At 44.1% G+C, this 25089-nt stretch overlaps 1 protein-coding gene across 1 annotated transcript in view; it reads right to left on the reverse strand.

Moving 5' to 3' along the window:
- AKT2 (AKT serine/threonine kinase 2) overlaps nt 1-25089 on the reverse strand; it is a 78057-nt gene that overhangs the window by 45247 nt on the left and 7721 nt on the right. The window contains exon 2 of the mRNA XM_073598499.1: nt 9782-9901. Coding sequence (XP_073454600.1) covers nt 9782-9827 — 46 coding nt within the window. The 5' untranslated portion in view covers nt 9828-9901. The remainder of the gene's footprint in view (nt 1-9781; nt 9902-25089) is intronic.

Here is a 25089-nt window from a genome sequence, read left to right on the forward strand (position 1 = left end):
TTTGAGATAGTCTGACAGATTGGGGTAGGGAATTCCAGAGGATGAGAGAGGCTTGGGAGAAGTCCTGTGGGTGAGCATGTGAGGAGGTGATTTGGGAGCTAGAGAGCAGGAGGTCTGGGGAGGAACGAAGAGGACGATTAGGTTGGTATTTTGAGATTAGGTTAGTGATGTAGCTGGGGGCAGAGTTGTGGATGGCTTTGTAAGTTATTGTTCGTATTTTGAATTTAATTCGTTGGGCGAGTGGCAGCCAATGGAGGGATTGGCAGAGAGGGGGGTAGCAGTTGCTGAGCAGTTAGTAATGTGGATGAGTCTGGGAGCAGCATTCATGATGGACTGAAGGGGAATAGCCTATTTAAAGGTAAGCCAATGAGGAGGGAGTTGCAGTAGTCGATGCGAGAGATAACCAGGGAGTGAATCAGGAGCTTTGAAATTTCATTGGTTAGGAAAGGACGTCGTTTAAAGATGTTGCAAAGGTTGAGAGGTTGCAATATTTGACAAGGTATGTGGGAAAGCCATTGTTTGCTTACTGAAAAAAAAAAAAATCAGCTGAACATTTGCTGGTCTTGGACCTCATTCACACAGGCGTAAAGTGGTTATTTTTAAGAAAAAAAAAAAAAAAAAAAAGGACTTTTATAACTGCTTTATGAAACTGGTTTGCCAGCACAGGATGCAAACCTGTTCATGGGCATCTGCATGCAGGCAGCCTAATTAACCACTTGCCTACCGGGCACTTTCACTCCCTTCCAGCTCAGGCCAATTTTTAGCTGTCGCATTTTGAATAACAATTGCGCGGTCATGCAGCGCTGTAGCCAAACTAAATTTTTGGAGACAGTTGAAGCTTTCTTTTCGTGGTATTTAACCACAGTTGGGTTTTTTAATTTTTTGCTAAAGAAACAAAGATCAGGCCAAAACTTTTTGAAAAAAAAAAAAAAAAAAATAGAAGGTTATAGATTCTGTTTAACATTTTCTAAATCATTTTTCTCCTTCCCTGATGTGAGCTGATAAGGCTGCACTGATAGGCGGCACAGATGGGCACTGATCAGTGTCCTGATCATCCGTGCAGCCCCTATTATCAGTGTAGATGTCCCCTGTGTGGATTTGCCGATTACCGGCTCTCCTCACCCACCATCAGTGTAAGGAGAGGATTGCCAATAACCTGCAAATCCTGTTTAGGTTGTGATTGAACACAGCTGGTCACATGGTAAAGATCGACTGTGATGTGGCTCTTCACTCGATCGGTGATCAGCTGTGTTTAAAAGTACACAGCGATCACAGATTCCTCCTGATGCACGCCGCAAGGGGCACGCAGGAAACGCGATCACGGCCATAAACGCCCTACCGGCAATGCGAGTCCGCACATAATTTGGCGATAGCATGGGCGGGAGGTGGTTAACGTCAATTGGGATGTGACTGCTGCTCCCAATTTGACATCTGTGTGGGCACGAGCACATGCCCCCATACATAGACCATGCCCCCATACATAGACCGTGTAAGTTCAGAGGCACACACCCACACAGATGTCTGTGTCCATGCAGCCTCTGAATCCCAATTGACATGAATGGGACTGCCTGCACACAGATGATGCAAAGGTGTTTCATACCTGTGCAGGCAAACAGCCTCACACGGATGTATACGTTGGTGTGAACGAGGCCTTGCCCTCCTATTTTTATACTTCTTGACTACAAAATACTGTGGGGGGGGGGGACAATTCTCAATCAATTATGGTGATGCTAAACAGGCTCCACAAGATGGATTGTGTGACAGATTTATTACAAGGTTACAGTTGGAGTCAAATTCCTTCCTCAGCTGCTCTAAACTAGCACTGCAACAGAATAGGACCCGACCCCAGACCCTGACCACTTCTTAACGGTGTGTCTTTTTGGTGTGAAAACCTGTCATAGATCTTTGCAAACTGCTGCTAGGGTCACAAAACCAACTAAACCTGTCCCAGAGACTTTGCTGAAGGAGTAGTAGACTGGTTTGTGACCAACTGTGTTGCCAATTTGCTTGACCAATGTCTCCCAATGTTTACATAACAACAACTCCAGGTACAACATTAAAGACCACACACACACACCACAATCCATTGGGGATTATATGTAAAATACTGGAAGACTACCCAATGCACATGAAAAATCTGATTGTACAATCCAACTGTCACAGAAAAAACAGAATGCAGATTTGTAAGGTCAAAACAGGCACATTTCAATCTGCTGAGATCTGACCCATCTTCCTGTGTCTGCCCTGCTCTAAAGCCCCTTTCACACTTGGGCGCCGGCGGTAAAACGGCGCTATTTTAAGTGCCGCTTTACCAGAGCTATTCGGCCACTAGCAGGGCGGTTTTAACCCCCGCTAGCGGCCGAAAAAGTGTTAAAACCGCCTGCACAGTGGTATAGCCACGCTGTCCCATTGATTTGAATAGGCAGGAGCAGTGAAGGAGCAGTGTGTATACATCGCTCCTTCACCGCTCCAAAGATGCTGCTTGCAGGACACAGCAGCGGCTGTTTCAGGGCGCTTTGCAGGCGCTATTTTTTAGCGCTGTAGCGCCTGCAAAGCACCCCAGTGTGAAAGGGGCCTAACACAAGTTTGTTAGATTTAGGCCTCATGCACATGGCTGGTGTTAAAGTGATTGTACAGTCTCTCTTTCATGTTATGCCTAACTGCTCTGTACAGTGGATATGCACAGGGCAGCCTGGATCCTCTTCTTGGGTCCCTCTTCACTGCTTCTGGCCCCTCCATCCTGTCAAGTGCCCCCACATCAAGCAGCTTGCTATGGGGGCACCTGAGCCAAGCTGCAGCTCAGTGTATCCAGACACGGAGCTGCGATTCGCCCCCCTCCCCTCTCTTTCCTGACTGGCTAACTGACTTTGATTAACAGCAGCGGGAGCCAATAGCGGTGCTGCGGTGTCTCAGCCAATCAGGAAGCAGAGTCCCGGACGGCCGAGGGAGTCGTGGACATTGGTTGAGAGAGATGGGGCTAAGGTAAGCATTAGGGTGGCTGCTGCACACAGAAGGCTTTTTATCTTACTGCATTGAAATTTTGGAAAGAGCAAGGGAGGGTGGTTATTAGCCGTAATTTTTTTTTTTTTGCCATCTGTGCCCTGCTGGGAAGATTTCCCTTCACTTCCTGTCCCATAGCCAAACAAGAAGTGAGAGGAAACCCCTGCAAATTTAGGCTCCATGCACACTAGCATTTTTTTTTTTAAGCTAAAAAAAAAAAAAAAAAACAACACTGGAAAAAAAAAAAAAAAACGCCGGACAAAAACTTTGGTAATAGCGTTATAGCAGCGTTTAGGAAACACTCCAAGAAACGTATAGGCCAATAGCCTACAGTAGTGTGCATGGACACATTGGGGTTTATTTACTAAAGATAGCGATTGTAAGATCAGTCACACTTCTGCAGAGAAACCAATCAGATTCTAACCTCAGCCTGTTTAATTAAAGTGGTGTTCCGGCCGAAATTATACTTTTTAAATAAAAATACCGCTATAATACACAAGCTTAATGTATTCTAGTAAAGTTAGTCTGTAAACTAAGGCCTGTTTTGTTAGTTTATAGCAGTAGTTTGTTATTCTATAAACTTACAGCAGGCCGTGGCCATCTTAAGTGTGGGCATTTGAAGCCAGACTGTATTTCTTCCTGGATCTCATCCTTGCAGATCTCGCACATGCTCAGTGCAGCACAAGCAGTGTAATAGATTTCAGCTCAGGTTTCCATAGCAACGGCAGTTTCAAAAGGAAGTTGCTGCCCCTTCCCAGAAGGCAGTGCAAACAGGAAATGTTGTGATGGGCCGCGGCCAGGGAGGAGGAAGTGAAAAATGAATACAGCAGATATACAGTAGGTGCTGAGAAAAAAAATTAAAAAATATCCAATTTGTTTACAGTGTACAGTTTAGTGAGGGATGGTGAAGAATTGTAAAAGTGGGTGGAACTCCACTTTAAGCTTTAGCAATAAAACCTCATTGCTGATTGGTTTCTCTGCAGAAGTGTGACTGATTTTGCACTCTCTAGCTTTAGTAAATAAACCCCATAGAAGAACACTATTTAGCTTCTAGGAGCAGAATAAAAAATGCTAATAACAGCTTCTAGGACAGTGGTTTTCAACTCCTGTCCTCAGGACCCACTAACAGGCCAGGTTTGCAAGATAACTGAAATACATCACAGATGATATCATTTGCTGCTCAGTGATTGCAGTATTCTAGTCTGCATCTCCCCAAGGTAATACCTAAAATCTGGCCTGTTGGTGGATCCTGGGGACTGGAGTTGAGAACCACTGATCTAGGAGCTTACAAAAAATGCCAGTGTGCATGGAGCCTAAAAGGAATTCTTTGCCCCCCCAGATCACCAGAACTGGCGCCCCCATTGGAAAATTTCCCCTCTACTACTTTTCAGGGGACAACCCAAAATTTGCGATTTTCTTTATTTTCACTTTCAATGATAATACTAAACAGAAGAAATAGAGAGGCTGAATCTCCCTAATGGGGACACAGACAGCAATAAAAACTGACAGGCCTTCTAATCCCCCTCAACTCTTTCCAAAACAAAAAAAAGGTTTGCCCTTAGTTAAATTTTAAACTCACGTTTTTGAGAGTTTAGGCATTTTTTTTTCCTTCTGTCCTTGAACTCCCCTAATGTTATCCTGAGTCCATGCACACATGTTTTTATCAGTTTAGTATCAGGGGAGTTTGGAGGATGTTTTCTAAAAGGCTCTAAAAATCGTGTTCCAGAGAGGGAATTTTGACCACACAAAACAACGAATGCCGTTAAATGCGCCTAAACTCTAGGCAGATTTAGTGCTTCAGCTTTCATTTATTTCAATGGCCAGAATAAATTTTGGCCGATGAAATAAAACACCGAAACTGAAAACACTGCTAAACTGGTTTGAAAAAAATGCAGCTTAGGTGAGTTTAGAACGCTGAACATCTCTTGTCAGGATAAACAGCATTTACAAGAAACCAGAGTGCAGGAGGCCTGATTTCCCAGATTTAGGCCAACCTACCCCTGCAGTGAACCCTAAAGCTGGGTATACTCTAGAAGATTTTCAAACAAAAATTCATACAAAAGTGTATGAAGATTCATATATAAATTCTGGAATATATTCGATGGCTTGATGAATATAGTTGGAAATTCTGCTTTTAACATTCAATTTTGTAATGAATGGAATTTCCCACACAACACTGTTAACACATTCTGCTACTTCAAATTTTATCGTCACTAGAAAATGAACAATCGATCTTACCCCACAAACAATTCAAAAAAACAAATGAAAGTCCTTAAAGTGGTGTTCCGGCCATTTTTAAAAGTCAGCAGCTACAAACACTGTAATAAGGACACTTACCTGTCCAGCAAGCCCGCGATGTCGGCCCCCCCGAGGCCGATCCGTCTACTGGATCAGCTGTCGGCACCGCCATCCTAACTAAAGGAAACAGGCAGTGAAGCCGTGCGGCTTCACTGCCAGTTTTCATACTGCGCATGCGCGCGGTGCTTTGTGAATGGCCCCGTTGGTTTCTGGGACACACACACGTCCCAGAAGGCAATGGGGCCGCTCGCCGAAGAGGAGGAAGCACCGCGGAATAGGAAGAGGCAGATTAGGAAGACTGCCTAGCAACAGGGATTTCAGGTAAGTAAATTTTTTTTTTTTTTTAAATGTTTTTTTTTTTTTTTATTTTTTTTTAAATATTGATGCACTTTTTTATTTTAGGGTGGCCCTCCACTTTAAAAGCGGAGCTCCAGGCTCCACCAGAAAAAAATAAAAGTCAGCAGCTACAAATACTGTAGCTTTTGACTTTTAATAATAGGACACTTACCTGTCCTTGAATCCAGTGGTGTCCTCACCCAAGCTGATTTTTCAATAAGCTCTCGGGTGCTGCCACCATCTTGGCTGAGGCTTCACTACCAGTTTCCCTTGCAGCTTCACAGCAGCCAGGTTCCCTACTGCGCATGTGCCAAGCGCGCTGCGCTTTTTGAATGGCCTGGTGGCGGGGAGGGGGGGGGGGGGGGGGGGCGAACTTCTGGTTGAGTTTGCCGCAGCGAACTCACCCAGAAGTGGGAGTGGATACCTGTCAAAACCAGGTACCCGCTCCTTCATCTCCCCCAAAAGGTGCCAAATGAGGCAGCAGAAGGGGTGAAAAGGCAGATAAGCGGAGCTTTAATATTAAAGTTTTTGTTCAAAAATAGACTACTATATGCCCAGCTTTAGATTTGCTGTTTGCTGGAGCCAAGTCCCATCCCCAGCAAATGACACAGATAACACACAGAGTTTAAGGCCTCATGCACACTGGACTTTTTTTACAGCTGCTGTTTGTGGCTTCAGACGTTTTTTTTTTCTGCAGCCAAAAAACTCTCGAGCATGTTATCCTATGTATGTTATCCTATGTATCCATGTACACATAGGCTGTTAACAGTTTTTGGCAGGGGCATTTTCTGGCTGGAAAAAAATCCCAAAACTAGTGGGTTTAAGGGCCGGTTCACACAGCTGCGGTGCGAATTTTGCACGAATTTGATCCGATTGCGTTGCGATTTATGTGTTCTGGCAATTCGACGGAAAATATTGCATTGAATTCGCCTCGCACACAGATCAAACTCGCACAGGTCCCTTTTTGTACGCAGCTTAGATTCGCAACGCATTGAAGTGAATGGCACTAATGGAAAACTATGTTATTTAAATGACTTGCGAATTTGAGCGATCGCAACGGCTCAAATTCGCAATAGAATTCGCAGCAGTGTGAAACGGCCCTTAAGAGGAGTTTTTCAGCCGTAAAAACGCTAACGCTGAAAAAAGATTAACGCCGTAAACCGCAGCTATTCAGCGTTTTTGAGCCATAAGCTTTCGTGGGAGTATCATTTTGTTAAAAAAGTTAAAATGCTACAGCTAAAAAAAAAAAAAAAAAAAAAAACATTACTGCAAAAACGCTGAAAAATGCATTCTACAGCTGCAGCCAACGTTACTGGCTTTTTTTTTTTATAACGTCCAGTGGTCTTGAGGCCTAAATGTCATGATGAATCAACAATATATAATGTTGCAACGTAAAACTAAATGTTACATAACATTCCACAATCCTTATCTAAATGTCATGAGTGCAAATAGAGGTCTCTTTTTTAGAAGGGAAAAAACAAAACCAGAAAAAAAACAACAGAACATTTCTTTAGAAATTGAACAGGGTCTGCCTTTCAGAAGCACATTCAAGGCAGATCTAGAAATACTAATGGCATCCAACAGTCCCAGGTGAAGGGGGGTGTAGTGTCAATGTCAAATTAACACGATGTGGTGAGAAGCTTATGTCTTGTTAAGGGTGGGCACATTGAAGAACACAGTTGACCTGCCACAAGCATTAGGAACACATGCCATGGGGTCTTTTCTCCCCCGATACCACTGTGCGCAGGTCCCAATATGTATGCCAATGAAGGTAGTAGCAGGTATCTTGCGGTGCATGCTCCTAATCAGGACTTTCACATTTTAGATGGCTGACAGGTTGAGGTTTTAGTACACCTTTAAGCTAGGTTCACACCTATGCAGGTTGCGGATGATGCGTTTTCCTGGTGCGTTGTGCTTTGCATTTTTGACACTTTTTAATGCGTTTTGCATTTTTTTTTTTTTGTTAAAGTCTATTGAACCAAAAATGCAACCTGCTGCAGGCATAAAAGTCCTTGACCCTTTCCAAAAAACAGTTGAAAATGCACAGGTGTGAACACTACCCATAGGAAACCTTGTTAAAAATGGACTGTAGTGCCTTTCTACAAATCTGAAAATGCACTGAAAACGCATAGGTGTGAACCTAGCCTCAAGTTGAATTTAAGTTGCTAAATGTCAACATGATCAATGTATCTAGCAGTATCCGACATAATGTTATATATCAGGGATATGCAATTAGCGGACCTCCAGCTGTTGCAGAACTACAAGTCCCATGAGGCATAACAAGACTCTGACAGCCACAAGCATGACACCCAGAGGCATGATGGGACTTGCAGTTTTGCAACAACTGGAGGTCCGCTAATTGCATATTCCTGTTATATATCTTTACAAGCACCCTAGGATCCCTGAGACCATTTTAAACAAACACTTAGAACCCTAAAAGGCTTGCTCCAGCCCCTTCCTAGTGGGTATTTAGATCACCCATTGAAGTGACCGACAAACTTTTAAAACCGCAATAAAGTATTTTAAAATTGTGAGTGCTCCAAAGGTGCTCAACATGAAGTGTAAAGGGATGTGTGCGAGCTGGGAAAATTGGATACAAACATTTAAAATTTCCATTACTATGACATGTGCTAAAGCATTCTGAGATTTTGCCACTTGAAGTGTTACTAAAGGTTATAACAAACACCTTCTACTTACCTGCTCTATGCAATTGTATTACACAGAGTGGCCTTGTCGGGTCCCTCGCCGACGATCGTTCCTCCTCTTCTTCGTGTGTCCCCATATCAAGCCGTTTGTTATGGGGGCATACGGTGTCTGCTCACTCCTGATCTGTGCGTCTACGGAGTTGCATTTCACAGACACACAGCTGGGCTTAGCCCCGCCCCCTCCTCACAGCGTTTGATTGACAGCAGTAGGAGCCAATGGCTCCTGCTGCTGTTCAAGGCTCTGTGTGAAGAGGAAGAGGGGGAGAAGAGATGCAGCTGCACACAGCACTGGATCCCTTCTCCCCTTCACACAGGGATAGGGGGAGGACAGAGAAATATAAAACAATTTTTACCTTAATGCAAGGAATGCATTAAGGCAAAAAAACTTTTTTAGATTTAGTATCACTAACTATAAAGAACCCTTTCTATACTGAAAGAAAGATGATCTTTTTAGGCAATCTGTTGAGATGACCAGAAAACACTTCAGAGCAATGAGATTGTGCCTGTATTGCCTGAGGCCAGTAGAAGGAGCTGTATGTTCTGAGCGTGTAGCCTTGCTTCCTGTCCTTCCTACACCGAGGCCCGCCCACCGGTGACGTCATTTCCCTTGGTGCTGTCCACACCAGGCAGCCTGGATCCAGCATCCTGCACAGGCTCTGACATCTCTGGATGCCAGAAAACCGGACAGCTGGCACCCCTCGAGGAGAGCCTCCTGTACCACAGATATGCCTTTGAATTCTACTATTGTGCAAGTGCATTACTTTGCGCAATTAAAATACACATTTAATACTACACTTAGGTGCGCCTCCCTTCTTTCCTCTTTTGTCTGTAATGCCTACAGCTAGCTTTAGACATCTTTATTACATGCTAAACCACCTTTCATTAAAACAAGACCTCTTTTCATTTATACCTTTATACAGTGCAAACTGTAACCTGTATAGAAGATGTGGACCTAATGCCACCCTAAACTCAACTAGTCTTAAAAAATGCCCCCCTCCTATGCTGACTAAGCAGTGTATAAAGATGTATATACTTACCTATTTTCAGCCCAGTCACATGATCCAGCTCTCCTGTGTCAGCTGTAGGGAAGAGGAGGGAGCTCCGACAACGGCTGAGACACGGGAGCCTGTGTGTGACGTCACCACTTCTGGAATACACAGCCATTGTCAAACGCTCTCTCCCCTTTCCCTGCAGCCACCTGACACAGGGATCCTGTAACCAGACCAGGTTGAAAACATGTAATTATATAAATCTTTTTCACACAGGTTAGTCAGCATAGGTGTTAGGAGGGGGGAGGAAACATTTTTAGGACTAGTTAGGTTTAGGCTGGAATTCTACGCATGGTATTGGGTTTTGCCGCTCATCATTGTTTCAAGAACAGACAGATCTTCTATTAGGCTGTGTACATCCTTACATAATATCTTTTTGCATTTGCCACTTACCTCTTTTTTGCAGCCAGCCTTCCTTTACCACCATTACTTCATTCATGGTGATGGAAAGACCGAGGCCTCAGTGTAAACAATCAGCTCTCCAAAAAAGTGGGTTCAGACTGTTTAGCGGTTCTGGAAATAAGAAAAATAAAAGTGGTTAGCCAACAAAGGCATCTACAACATTCATCATCACTGACTCAAGAAGCTATCTTCTGAACATAATACAGCGTACAACTTACGCACTATGAACAAATGACAAAGACATGAGATCTTCAAAAGAGAATTTAAGAAACACCACTAAACACAACACTGTGGTGGTTAGCACATGCTTTCCGTATACTTCTAAAGGGTCATATCCACTATCTGTGTAGATTTGTAACAATCAGTAGGAAGGAGATTTCATAATGTGCAATGCCTCACAGTTTACACAGGCTGGCTGTCAGAGACTTTAATAGTTACTGGCAGAAAAATATTGAATTATATTTTAATGCCATTTTAGTTTTGGCTTAAATTCCCCCAAAAGCAGCTAACTTCCTGTCCTACTGCTCCTCTACTAGCTGTGCTGGCAGGTACCTGCCCCTACTATTCCTCCTCTACCAGCTGCATAGCACTGTGTTCCTGTCTCATACATGGAACAATAGTGTCTGAGCGGCGCTTAACCATTCATAGAAAGCGATGTTTTCTAGCAATAAATACAAAGCTTCCTCTGATTGGCGTCAGAGAAGCGGGCTGATGTCACAACCTCTGTCTCAGCCAATCAGCTTTAAAGTTTTAAGCAGAATTCTGCCATAGCCCAAAAAAAAAAGAAGGAATTGGCTCCAGAGCAAATTAAGCTTGTTATACACTAGTAGATTGTAGCATTAATAGATATTCATACAAAAAAATCTCAGTACATTCAATGATTCTGCTGTCATTCGAATGGGCTTTAAATTTTTGTTTGCTTTTAACATTCCATTTTAGAATGAATGCACTTCTCTCGATCAAAACATTTGCAGTCTTTTGAAAAATACACTTGACGACCACCCCATAGATTTACTGCTACAGAGCAGCCGTTCTGTGAGATATATATATATATATATATATATATATATATATATATATATATATATATATATATATATATATATATATATATATATAAACTCCTGCTCGCAGCTCCTCAGGACTGGCGCGGTGTCAGTGATTTGCACAAGCCGATCAGCAATTGCCAGCCAATGGATGTCCGCTGGCACCCGCAGATCATATGGAAGAGTCACAGGGCAGAGCTCTGCCTATGTAAACAAGGTAGAGCTCCGTCCTGACAGGTGGGAGGTGATGGATTTTCTTTCCCTGAAAGGCAGGGAATAAAATCCATCACATCCCTGACAGTACACAAACACTGGCTAGGCACACATTTAACCCTTTCGCCCTAGTTGTTTAACCCCTTCCCAGTCACTGTCATTAGTGCATTGACAGTGCACTGATCACTGTATTAGTGTCAATGGTTCCCACAAAATGTCAGTCCTGCTATAAGCCGCTGATCGCCGTCAGATAGAATATATATATATATATATATATATATATATATTATATATATATATATATATATATTATATTATATATATATATATATATATATATATATATATATATATATATATATATATATATATATATATATATATTCCAGTATATACCCCAAAGTTTGTAGACACTGTAATGTTAGCGTAAACCAGTCAATATACACTTATAGGGATTTTTGTAACCAAAAATATGTAGCAGAATACATATTTCCCTAAATTTATGAAGAAATTAGATTTTTTACATTTTTTATTGGATATGTTTTAGGGCTAGTTCACACTACATGCATATTTTTCTGCATAAAAAAAAAAAAAAAACCCGCATGGAAAGTAGGTTATATGGTTTTCGTTTCAATGTTTTTATTGGCGTTTTCACATCAGATATAGTAATAGCAAAACATGTAGACTTAGATCATATATACATATATCAGTTGCAGAGTACCTGATGTTTGTTTATACGAGTAAGAACACAGGGTACCTCTTTCTTGGCACTCAGATAATACTCAAACTCCTTTTGAAACCCAAAGATATAAAATAGAGATAAAAGAAGAAAAGAAAAGGAGGGAGGGGAGGGGGAGACCCCAAGCTCTGGTCCCTGCCAATCAAAGGCTCCTCAGCTCGGAGCCGTACGGGGATCTCCAGTCAGGTATCTGATCCACGCCCCAGACTTTTTCGAAGACCACTAATTTGTCATTCAAGACTGCCGAGAGCCTTTTTCATTTATCATGAGCCAGGAGAGCTTAAGTTGGTCAAATGGGATGACAGCTAACCTCCAATTTCTGGCTATAGTGATTCTGGCAGAGATAAATATAAAAGGGATAAGCCTTCTCTGGTTTTTTGAGGCCGCGTCAACTTTAAGCCCCAGTAGGGCATGTTTAGGGGATTTAGTGAGGCTGACTTGAGTAAGGGTAAAGATAAAGTTGTAGACCCTTATCCAGAATCTTCGCACCTTGGGGCATTGCCACCATATGTGGAAAATCGTTCCATCTTCCCCACAACCTCTAAAGCACTTTGGAGAAGCTCCTGGGACATATATAGCCAACCTGGTCGGCACCATGTACCATCTTAAAAGGACCTTATAGCTTGCCTCTATGATAGAGGTATTAATGAGTGATTTGGAAGCTGCTTGGGCAATTGAGTGCCATTCCTCCAATTCAAGGTTTTCTTGGAGGTCTTGCTCCCACCTGACCATGTAAGCTTGTTTAGCCAGAGTATGTGTTAAGATAGTATACAATTCAGAAATATGACCTTTAATTTTATCATATTTATGACATAAGTATTCCATGGTCGTCAGATCACTCTTGCGAGATAAAGTGTTTAGGTAATGTTTCAATTGGACAAACCGGTAGTGTTCCGAGTCTGGCATCTGGTATTTGTCTATTAGGGTCTGTTTAGTGAAGGTTATATGGTTTTCCATGGCATAGTTCACACCACTGCCGGCAGTTCCAACAAGTTCCAGAAAAAAAATAAAAAAAAAAGTAGAACATGCTGCATTTGTACTGTACTGGAACGCTGTAAAACGCATCAAAAATGCACTGGAACGCACATCCTTATTTAAGGTTAAATTTAAAAAAAAAAGGAGGGGGGAGAAAAATGCACTGGACTGCATCAAAAACGCGCATGCAGAAAAGCACTTGCAATGCATTTACACTGCGTTTCTATGGTGTGAACTGGCCCTTACAGCAGAAAGTAAAAAAAATTTTTTTTTCCTTCAAAATTGTTAGTCTTTTTTTTGTTTATAGTGCAAAAAATAAAAACCCAGTGGTGATCAAATGCCACTAAAAGAAAGCTCTATTTGTAGGACAAAAATTATATTTTATTTGGGTACACAGGAAAAACATTGTGCAGTTATTTCCCACAGGAGATTGCAAAGTACTGCACCCATAATCAGGGGATTGTGGGTGCAATGTCAGGCTCCTGCAGACACATCTTGCAGCTTTCTGCTAGTAGTTCTGTAGGGGCTTTTAGTTAGAAAGCTGGAGGAAGTGTCAGTGGACTCCATTGAGAACTACACGTCCATCTGCCACACTAACAAGGGAAGGGGTTCACAGTGTGAGAGGAACATGTCACACCCTAAATACATGTGTAACATGTTCTAAAACAGGGGTCTTCAAACTGCGGCCCTCCAGGTGTTCAGGAACTACAATTCCCATCATGCCTAGTCATGTCTTTGAATGTCAGAGTTTTACAATGCCTCATGGGATGTGTAGTTCTGCAACAGCTGGAGGGCCGTAGTTTGAGGATCCCTGTTCTAAAAGGTGAACTTAGCCTTTAAAGCGGTAGTAAACGCTGCTATTGAATTTTTGTTTTAGGGCCCCCCAGGTGGGTTATGCCATAATGTTGCTAGTATGTACAGCATATTAGTACATTATGACAGTCTTAACTGACAAATGGTGCCCTCCAATGCTGCGGTGGGATCGATCCAGTTGGCCCCCCGCACTTCCATCTTCTCCCGGTCCTCCTTCCGGGTCTAGGGCATTCAACAGGCTGGGCCGCGATAACGGCACTCCCGCATGGGAGTCACATCGCCACGGCACAGATCAGGGCCGTAACCGTTAGCTTTGCATGCACGGCTCACTGTAAATGACAGCTGACAGGCAGAAGGAAGCATTTATGACAGAAAAGACTAACAGGGTCTCTTCTGTCATAAATACCCAAGTCTGTCAGCACAAAAAAATTGCCTTTACTTCCACTTTAAAAGGGGTTGTAAAGGCAGAAGGTTTTTTATCTTAATGCATTCTATGCATTTAGACCCCTTTCACATTGGGGCGTTTTTCATGCGCTTTTGGGCTAAAAAATAGCGCCTGTAAAAGCGTCTGAAAAACGACTCCCGTGCTTTCACACTGAGGCGATGCGCTGGCAGGATGTTAAAAAAACCTGAATGGACACACGGAGCTGTGATTCCGCTTGGGTGCCCCCATAGCAAGCTGCCTGCTGTGGGGGCACTGAACAGGAGGGAGGGGCCAGGAGCACAGAAGAGGAGGATCCAGGCTGCTCTGTGCAAATCCACTGCATAATGCAGGTAAGTAGAACACATTTGTTATTTTTATAGGAACAAAAACAAGACTTTACAATCACTTTAGGTTCAGTAATTTTTGCAAATGGTGGGGGTCTTGTGTGCTTAGGGCTGCATAATTTTTTCTGTAACTCCCTGCTCGGGATGAACAAGTGGGAGGGGGTTTTCTGTCACTTGCTGTCAAAGGGAAGTAAGTATTACACAGCAGATTATCATCTCACTTCTGTGAATGAACCAGGAATCACACCCACTATGTAAAACAGTGTGGTGGAGGAAAAAAAAAAAAAAGCAGAAGATAAACACTGCCACAAAACAGGACATGCGAGCAGATGTGACCCGCTCATGTCTGCCTCCAAATCCAGCCTGCGGGTGACCATGTTCAGCCAGCCCTCTGCTGGGGGGCACTGCCACGATGACAGACTGTCCTGCTCCACACAGTGGTGGAAAACACAGCAGATTGCAGAGTGTTTGCTTTGTGAGCTGCATAAATAATACGCACGTTCTTATCTCTCTGGAAACTGCTATTAGCACAGAGACAAAATCTGGATCGGAAAAAAACAGGCGCTCGGGTCGAACGGCAAGCATGGGAGGCAGCGCAGGTTAAACACTTTGCTTGCAGCTCACCTGATGCTGCTTATCTCTCCCTGGGAGATCATGTTCAGACAATGGAACAGATCAGAATGAAGAGAAACAGATGGGTCACCAAGGATGATTTTAAGGATTCTGTTTGGACAGAAAAAAAGTGCAAACAAACTGCTGGTCTCTAATGATACAGGCAGCTCCAATGGTGTCATTTAAAGTGCACCTGTTCAAGGGCAACTCCAGTCTCCTGCACAGTTTTTAAAACGCCTAAGGCTCTACATTATACCAGGGCTTGACAAATTGGCTTTGAATCTAGGAGACGGCTGAAAAAGTTAGGAGCCAGTATTTTTTACCTAACAAATCTTACGGGTGGAATATGTAACATGTTCCCGAAGGTGAACTTATCGGTTAAGCCTTTCACAGCCAGAGACGTTTTTGCACACTTTAAAAAAAAAAAAAAAAATCACTTTAGGCCCGAAGATTACATAAAACCCCCAAATATTATATATTTTCTGAAAGCAGACACCCTGGAGAATAAAATAGTGGTAGTTTCATTTTTTTTGTGTCACGCAATATTACCGCAAAGGTAATGAAAAAAAAAAATGAAAACTTGGTTTTAGGAGGCACAAAAACGCAATAAATTTCCAATTTTTTTTTGGTAAAATATAAAAGCCGAGGTTGCACCAAGTAAACCGTTATCAAACATGTCAAACCTTAAACAGGTCAGTACCCTATATTTCCCATAGGCGACACTTTAGGGCTGCTGTAAACCACCAATGTGCAAAAAAAAAAAAAAATCTGCAAGGCAATGGCATAATGTCCCAGTATGCATCACATACTAGCACATTATGAAATACTTACCTTGGAACAAAGCCCTCCAGTGCTGTAAAGTCACCGCTGAGAGGACTGACATCTTCCCCAGTCTGTCTTCCAGGTTCGCAAGCTCCAACTATGAGATTGGCCGAAGCCACGATAACGTCACTCCCGCGCAGAAGCCAGACCTTCAGAGTGTATGCGCCAATGAGGTCATGGGCTGCATGCACTCTGAATACCTGTAGGTACAAGTGGTAGTACAGGCGGCCCCGAGTTACGAACGACTCCTACTTACGAACGGCCCTCAAATGCTGGCCACTTGCGCTCCACGCTGGTCCTGGATACCTCTGGACACATCCCATACTGCAGTACTACATGTACTGCATGGCCAGAAGAGCCCCAGATAACATAACAAGCGCCCCGAACATCTCACATCCATGCACAGGCGGGCGTTACACTTACGAAAGCAGTGTTTCGACCGGAAGTTACACTTACAAATGCAGTGTTGCGACTTACGAACAAACCTACAGTCCCTATTGTGTTCGTAACTTGGGGACTTCCTGTACAGAGTTTACTACCACTTTAAAAGCCCCCTTTAAGTCATCAGTTTAGTGTTACGAAGGAGGTCTGGTGCTAGAATTTTTGCTCTCATTTCAGCGTGCGCGGTGACACGCAACATAATCCAAGTTTTTTTGGCATAGGCGCCCCACACGTTTCCTTTTGTACGTGCGTCCGCTCTCCTGCCGCCTCCTCTACCTAGCGGCATCCGCTATACAGGTCCCGAGCCCGCAGATGGGCAAGCAGTGGCGGGATACATAGCGGAAGGGGGCGCGCAGAGCACCATGGCGACATGGCACCTGGGGTTTGTCCAGCCCTGCATTACACAATCCCCTCATACAATTTTCCTTTAGATTTACTAAAAGCATAGAATGAGATCAAATCTAAACAATTTCAATTATATAGTATAATGTATGGCCAGTTTTGAAGGCGTGCAGTTCTGCAGAATGTCCCTGTCTGCTTTTTGGACTAATAGTGGACATTACAGTTCTGGGCTCTATCGCTCTCCCACCTGAAAAAGAGGAACACATCAGTTCCCTCCTTCCTTGTCCACTAGATTGCCCTCAAAACACACACACATCAAGTAAATCCAACAATGTCTGTTGTAATCCGACAATGCCATCTTCTTTGTTTACATCATCAGGAACCTTCTTGTAGCGGGCCCCCTGATGACGCACCGCCACACATGCGCAACGCGATGGCCCCAAATACTTTTGGGATGCAAGTCACAAGTATCCCGGCAAGCGGCATCATTCTCACTTGGGCCAGGAAGTTCAGGCAGGGTAAATAAAGAAAAGTACTCAAATTATTTTCGTTCAACCCTCTGGTTGAATGAAAAAAAAAAAAAAAGGGATTAATATATGGAATGTCTTATGCCTGGTACACACTTCTGAGAAATTGCTGTACTAAAACAAGCAATATTAGTGCAGCAATCTCTCCTGCTGTGCCCTTTGTGTTCTGAGAAGGGGACTTCCTCCTCTACCCCCTGCCAGAAAATACTAATTAGCGCTCACAGCCATTGGCTGCCGCACTGATCGGATGCTGGTTTTTCCAGTATGTCCCTTTGAAAAAAGCCAGTTCTTAGGCCAGCTTCTGCCTGAAGGACAGCTATACACTTGGTCCGAATGTTGGCCAGTTCCTGCTGAACAGGCCGATATTTGAACTCAGCTTTAGACAGCCTGAGGAGATGCTTGCGAGTACAGGTCCAGCAACAGCAGCCGCCTCCTGCCCCTTCTCAGAAAGCAGCTTATCAATTCACAAGAAACCAGAGACACACAGATATCACTAATTCCTCGTACACAGATAAGCCGCCTTCTCTGAAATGTTGGTTCAGCCCACAAAATGGCTTTCTGCAGGCTACAAAAGAAAAAACAAAAAATTGTCTAATTTACCAGCACAGGATTTTAAAAGCGGAGTTCCGCCGAAAAAAATAAAGAAAAAAGTCAGCAGCTACAAATACTGCAGCTGCTGACTTTTACTATATGGACACTTATCTGTCCAGGGCGCCCGTGATGACCTTGGCTCCTGGGTGGAGGCGCCAGCATCTTCAATAAGGGAATCAGAAAGTGAAGCCGCAAGGCCGGTGAAGCGCGGTTCCCTACTGTGCATGCGCGAGTCGCACTGCACGTCCTCACTGGTCCCTGCTGTCTTTTGGGACTTGTGTGTCTCCCAGAAGACAGCAGGGGTGACAGAGGAGGGGCCAGACATTCCATAGATAGCCGCGGATACTGTGGCAATCTATGCCCGGTAGTGGGAGCAAATACCTGGATTATACAGGTATCTGCTCCCCCCTGAAAGGTGCCAAATGTGACACCAAAGGGGGGGGGGGGGGGTCCGAAAGGCCGAAGTTCCATTTTTGGGTGGAACTCCGGTTTAAGGAGCTAAAAAAAAAAAAAAAAAAAGAAATTCCTAAAAAATTTCTATTTTATTTTCTATACCCAGTATAGTCACAAAATATACAAGCATCATATTAATCACCAACTAAGCTGCTCTGTACACATAAGTGATTTCTGAGAACTGGAGCAAATGAAAATTTTGCTTCCAGCAACCAATCAAGCTTCGGCCTTTATTTTCTAACATATCTTTGTGGGTCCAAATACTCTGGGCTTGCCTGGACAGGACGGTGAAGGACCAAGAGATTTGACATTCACTAGTCATGCACAACAAAGCAATTGGAATAAGTCTATTTAGCTTTTTACTGTACATTGGAATGGAGAGGTCAAGTGTGGGCACTCAAATTGCAGTTTGGTTCTTATCCATACATACACTATATTGTCAAAAGTATTGGGACGCCTGCCTTTACACGCACATGAACTTTAATGGCGTCTTAGTCTGTAGGGTTCAATATTGAGTTGGCCCATCCTTTGCAGCTATAACAGCTTCAACTCTTCTGGGAAGTCTGTCCACAAGGTTTAGGAGTGTGTCTATGGGAATGTTTGACCATTCTTCCAGAAGCGCATTTGTGAGGTCAGGCACTGATGTTGGATGAGAATGCCTGGCTCGCAGTCTCTGTTCTAATTCATCCCAAATGTGTTCTATTGGTTTCAGGTCCGGACTCTATGCAGGCACTGTATACGCATACGCCTGCCATCCTTGCTGCTGAAATCTGGTGTATGCTGGCAATTGCCCATAAAAGTGAGGCTTTTCAAGTACACAAATTTTAAAGTCCAACTAACCAGCTAAAAAATTTTTAAAAAACTAATATTTGAGGACTGTTCCCCATAGCAATAAGAAAGTTATCAGCTTTGATTCTATAACATGCAAATGAAAATTAAAACACTGAATATGACTGGGTCCTAAGAGCATCACCAGGTTTATTTGAAATGGAGATTCTATGAGCACAGGTATGAAACTTCACTTCCAGGGCAAAAAAAAAAAAAAAAAGTGTACTGAGCAGAATGTTAGAATTGGCGAGGAACAGATTGCTTTGCATCAAAATGAATGAGGAGCGCACCATTTGCGGAAGAGGACTCTGAATTCCCCAGTCATCCAAACACCTGGACTGGTGACTTTACACAGGCAGTAGATGAACTTCTGCATCCGGCTCCTGCCTGTACGAGGTTTTACAGGTAAACAGACAGCTGTTCCACAGAGCAGAATCCATACAAAAGAACAGCTGTCTGCAAGAAAGTTATCACATGTAAACCAACAGCTGCCATGAAGAAGATCATGTGATATTTTCATTGGCCACAGCTGCCTCATCACAAACGGTATCTATCTTATAAAGGGAAACCCCTAAGAATTCTGTTCTTCCACCTGGTCGTGTCTTCACAAATAAAATCTCTACAGAAAAACAGTCACCTGTCTCTACAAATGGCAACTGTTCCAGGCCTCATACACGCTGATGCTGAAGTGTATCCAGCACTGGTGTTTCTTTCAGGTCATGTTCTGGTAGTCCTTCCAATACTCCCCTGGTGGACCTTTCATAAAGGCCAAGGCCAATTTCACACTCGTGAACCAATCGCACCCTCCATTCTCCTCTATGGAGCAGCGGCAGTCACCGCACATGTCCGTTTAAACCCATCCTGGCAGATCAGATTGGATGGCAGTCGGGTGTAAACAGACAGGCAAACCATTTACATTCGACCACCTCTAGAGGAGACAGGGATATGTCTATCCGCTCTCCATAAGAGGAGGGGACCAGCCAACCGCTTGCGGTGGAGATCAGCGGATAGGTTCTCCGATGAGCAGGCAGTCTCCAACGGAGTTCGTCCCGTGTGGAAGGAGCCTTACTCCACCTTGTGCAACATTTTACACCCATATTTAGGGTGTAATGTTTCCAAAAGCAAAGCCCTTCCTCGCCCCAAAACATCCGCCCAGAGAACTGTGAATGTACTACAAATCCCGTTTGCCACTGTGGCGGATGAACTTGTAGTTCTCAATACACGTGCAGTATGTGCCAAAATCGTAGTCCATTGACATTTCCTCCAACTGAAAGGCCATACCTTGGAACTGGCACTAGCCTGGCAATACATCTGTCATTCATTGATCATGGGTGTAATGCATTGCAGGCTCATGTGAAAAGAAAAAAAGACATTTTTTTCCTATGAACTTAACCTCTAGGCCCCTTTCACATGGGCCGGATCCAGTTTTGCTCAGCAGGGGATCTGTCCGCTGATCCCCTGCTGAGCAGAGTGACAGGATGATAGGCCCGTGTCTGCTCCGCTTATGCAGAGTGGGCACAGACACAGCCCACTCTGCTCTATGGGCAGCCAGATGCAAACAGACCAGCTTTCTGTTTACACCCTACCAGGGCTTTTTTTCTCAAACAATAGGTGCTGGAACTCAACCACGACCCCCCAAAACCCCTCCCCCTACACACACACACACACCAAATCACATCAAATAGTGGGCGTGGTCAGATTCCACAAACAGTAGAAGGGTCTTAATGGGGCATTAAATATCAGGATTGCATTATAGAGTGCAGAGTTCAAGGGGGTTACACACAGAGTGCAGAGCTGTCACTTGTAAACACAGAAACCAGACTTCTGTGTTTACAAGTGATTGTGGTGAGCAGGCACCAAAGGGTCTGAGCCAGAGGTGGTGGAACGGAGTTCCAACCAAGTTCCCCCTGAAAAAAAGCCCTGCTGCCCTCTTGATCTGATCACCCGGAGTGGAACGGATCCTCTTCCAGTTTTTTTTTTTTGCCAGATCGGACCCAGGAGGTAGCCGGGTGTAAATAAGACACGTCTGTTTACATCTGCCGCTCCATAAAGGAGAATAGAGGGTCTGATCAGGTCCAGCCCAGGTCCAGAACCGATCAAATCTCTCATGTGAAAGGGGCCTCAGCCTAGGTTTACAAGGATGCGATGTGGGAAAAAGCAAATTCTGTGCGTTTCCCACACCACACTGAAATCACACGGCGTTCATGCGATCTACTGCGGGTGTCAATGTTAAATTAACAGCACCCCAAAACACCTTGCGAAATGCAGTGCAATTGCCAGAATTGGATTGCGTGGCTTTTCACACCGATTTTGGTGCAGGTGCGATATGAGCCATTCCTGTGCGAATCACATGAGGTGTCTCACGCACAAGTGTGAACCCAGGAGAACACTCAAATTTATTTATTTCAGCCAGCTAAACAGCATGCATGGACAAATCTCCCCCACCAGCTGTTGGATTCAGGGGCCTTTTGGACCAACAATTTTTCACCTGGCTCCTTCAACAAAAGTTGATTGAGCAATTGACTTTTGTTGAGCCTGGTGGAGATGACAGGGGTACCAACAGCACAAATTTCAGTAGATTTCTGATTGGAGTGTATGACAGCCTTTTAAGAGAAATGGAAGGGCAGTGCTGAGACCCTAAGAATATCGTATTATTAAAAGGATTTAAAAGGACGAGGTATCTGTATTCTGGGCCTTCAGCTTCTCCACGGTTTTTAAGCTTTGTTTGCAACTGAGCGCCACACCAGGAGTAAACCATCCAAATATAAGTTTCATCCCAAAAAAAAAAAAAAAAGACTTTAGAAGAGTCAAGGTGTTTCAGGGGGGGGGGGGGGGTCACAGAACACTCCCTTCATTAGGGCTTGCTTGAATGCAACCCACAAGGGTTGATTTCCAAAAGCAAAAAAAAAAAAAAAAAAATGTGCATTTTGTAAGTGGAGGTGTTCCAGAGCTTAGTAAATTTAGGGGAAATTCTGCTGACTACCATCATCCAAAATGTTTTTTTTGCCTTGCATGTGATTGTGTATTTTTTGCAAAGTGAAGCTTCCCCCCATTTACTAAGCTCTGAAGCAACTACACCTGCAAAGTGCACAGTCTATTTGCCTTTAGTAAATCCACCCCAATTACTCTTTACTTTATTATCTGCCTGCTATAAAATCCATAGCTTTGTATTCAGTCCAGCATAGAATACTCCACTTCAAGCCCCGATGAAGGAGGTGTTCTGTGACCACTGAAATATGCTGGCTCTGTGTTAAAGTCTTTTATCTTATCTTGGCATAAATGAATATATGGACAATTTACTTCCGGTGTGATGTTTAATCTCAGATTTACTCCCTGGCAGGCATTTCTGTCAGGGAAGTACAGGCAGTCCCTGGGTTACGAACAAGACAGGTTCTGTAGGTTTGTTTTTAAAGCAGAGCTCCACCCAAAATGGGGAAGCTCCGCTTGTTTGCACCATCTGCCACATTTGGCACTTTTTTCGGGGGGGGGGGGGGGGGTGTCGGGTTCCTGGTTTTGACAGGTACCCGTTCCCACTTCCGGGTAAGATTACCGCACAGCGATCTATAATTCTGGCCCCTCCTCTCCCCCCTGCTGCCTTCTAGGACACACAGAGGTCCCAGGAGACGGCGGGACCATTCAGAAAGTGCAGCACGACTCACGCATGCGCAGTAGGTAACGCAGTAGGCTGTACTTCTGTTTCCCTTTCTACAGATGCCGGCGCCTGCACCCAAAACCGACATCATGGGATCCCTGGACAGGTAAGTGTCTGAATATTAAGTCAACAGCTACAGTATTTGTAGCTGCTGACTTAATTTCCCCCCCCCCCTTTTTTACAGACTGCATCTCCTGTTTAAAGTTGAATTTGTATGCAAGTTGCAACAAGTAAATTTAAGTGCAACTCCTAGCCAAAAAGCTATTTTTACATTTTGGATAGCATACGGGAGGGTTAATTGGCCATGCAGTGATGTGGGATTGCCGACAGGTCCGGTGGACAGTAGGTGCAGCATGCGGTGAACAGAAAGATGGCTGCCTGGCGGTTTCTGGAACCAACGTGACGTCACGCTGCCTCCGTTCATATGTCTGAATTGTATGCAAGTCGGATGTTTGTAACTTGGGGACTGCCTGTAATGTTAACAGGCACAGCTTTAAAGCTGCATGCCACATTGGCTTTGATGCGCTGCAGTCAAGCCCAGTTGCTTGTGTGTACCAAGCCATTTTGCCCAGTATGTTTGCGGGCTCAATGCTTTTGGTGCTTTTCAACAAGCTTAAAGTAAGACTGTCATGAGAGAAATTACAAGGGTTGATGCTGTAGACAAGTCTGTGCTGACCATCAATCCTTCATTTGCAGAGCAGCTATTGACTGTTACAAAGGTCACCATAAGGCAGAAAGAATTACCGACCACTAAGCAAAAAAATGCTGCAGGTTGCATATGCCACCTCTCCCCACCAGCGTTACCTGTGTTCGCTTTGAATAAAAATTGCCAAGAAATAAAAACAAAAATGCACACAGGCAATCTGAAAAGATAGCTACGTGCAGTAAATCACTATTCTGTCGAATTATCTTTATCCTAACATGAAGCGAGTTCTATATTCTTGCAGCAAAGAATCAACACTCCTAGTGTCAGAAGCACCGGCTTCCGGTTTGCCCACAGATGCTCCTCCCCTCCCTCATAATGTCATCGCGGTTTTAAGCTGGCCTTACAGGGTAGGTTTTTTTTTTTTACCAGTCTGTGGACTGAATAAAAAATAAATAAAAAAGATTCCTCCATCCGCACAAATGAGGTGGATGGAGGAAACCCTCCCCCCGGGACATTGTATACCGAGAGCAGGACTGGCCCCGGGACCCTGAACATTACATAAAGGAGAGAAGGACGCATTCCCCACTATTATCAGATGGCATGTGAGCTGATGTGGCCAGATGAGCAAATAAGCCAATCTATGCAACAGAACTGGAAAAAAAAAAAAAAAATACAGGTAACCAGTTTTGACAGGCACCCAGCTTCCACTTCCTCCTCTGGCGCCGCGGCGCCAGAAGGAAGTTTACCTCTCCCCCTTGCAATCTTCTGGGACACGTCACAGGTCCCTGAAGATTGCCCGGCCATTCACAACGCGCAGCACAGTTCACGCATGTGCAGTGCGCGCCCGGCTGTGAAGCCACAGCTGGGCACCCACAGTTACAATGCCGGCGGAGAGGAGCGAGGCTTCATGCGCCCGCATCGCTGGACAGCAGGACAGGCGAGTGCCTGTTTATTGAAAGTCAGCAGCTACACTTTTTGTAGCTACTGACTTCTAAATGGGTGGAACTATGCTTTAACCACTTGCCGACCGCCGCATGTACATATACGTCGACAGAATGGCAAATGGGCGTACAGGTATGTCCCTTTAAATTTGCTGCCGTGTGGTCGCTGCTGGCGGCGCGCGCGACCCTGCCGCGAGCTCTGCGAGTGTGATCACGGGTCCTGCGGACTCAATGTCCGCGTCGGGATACCCGCGATCGTCTCACGGAGAGGAAGAATGGGGAAATGCTGATGTAAACAAGCAATTCCCCGTTCTGCCTAGTGACACTGATCACAGCTCCCTGTAATCGGGAGCGGTGATCAGTGTTGTGTCACACACAGCCCCTCCCCCCCACAGTTAGAATCACTCCCTAGGACACACTTAACCCCTGCAGCGCCCCCTCCTGGTTAACCCCTTCACCACCAGTCAAATTTACACAGTGATCAATGCATTTTTAATTGCACTGATCGCTGTATAAATGTAAATGGTCCCAAAATAGCACCAAGTGTCCGATCTGTCCGCCATAATGTCGCAGTCACGATAAAAATTGCTGATCACCACCATTACTAGTAAAAAAAAAAAAAAATTAATAAAAATGCCATAAAATTATCCCCTATTTTGTAGACGCTATAACTTTTGCGCAAACCAAACGCTTATTGCGATTTTTTTTACCAAAAATATGTAGAGGAATACGTATCGGCCTAAACTGAGGAAAAAAATAGTTTTTTTATATATTTTTTGGGGAAATTCATTATAGCAAAAAGTAAAAAATATTGCTTTTTTTCAAAATTGACGCTTTTTTTTGTTTATAGCGCAAAAAATAAAAACCACAGAGGTGATCAAATACCACCA

Source organism: Aquarana catesbeiana, linkage group LG09 (assembly GCF_042186555.1).
Source record: "Aquarana catesbeiana isolate 2022-GZ linkage group LG09, ASM4218655v1, whole genome shotgun sequence".
Classification (NCBI taxonomy): Eukaryota; Metazoa; Chordata; class Amphibia; order Anura; family Ranidae; genus Aquarana; species Aquarana catesbeiana.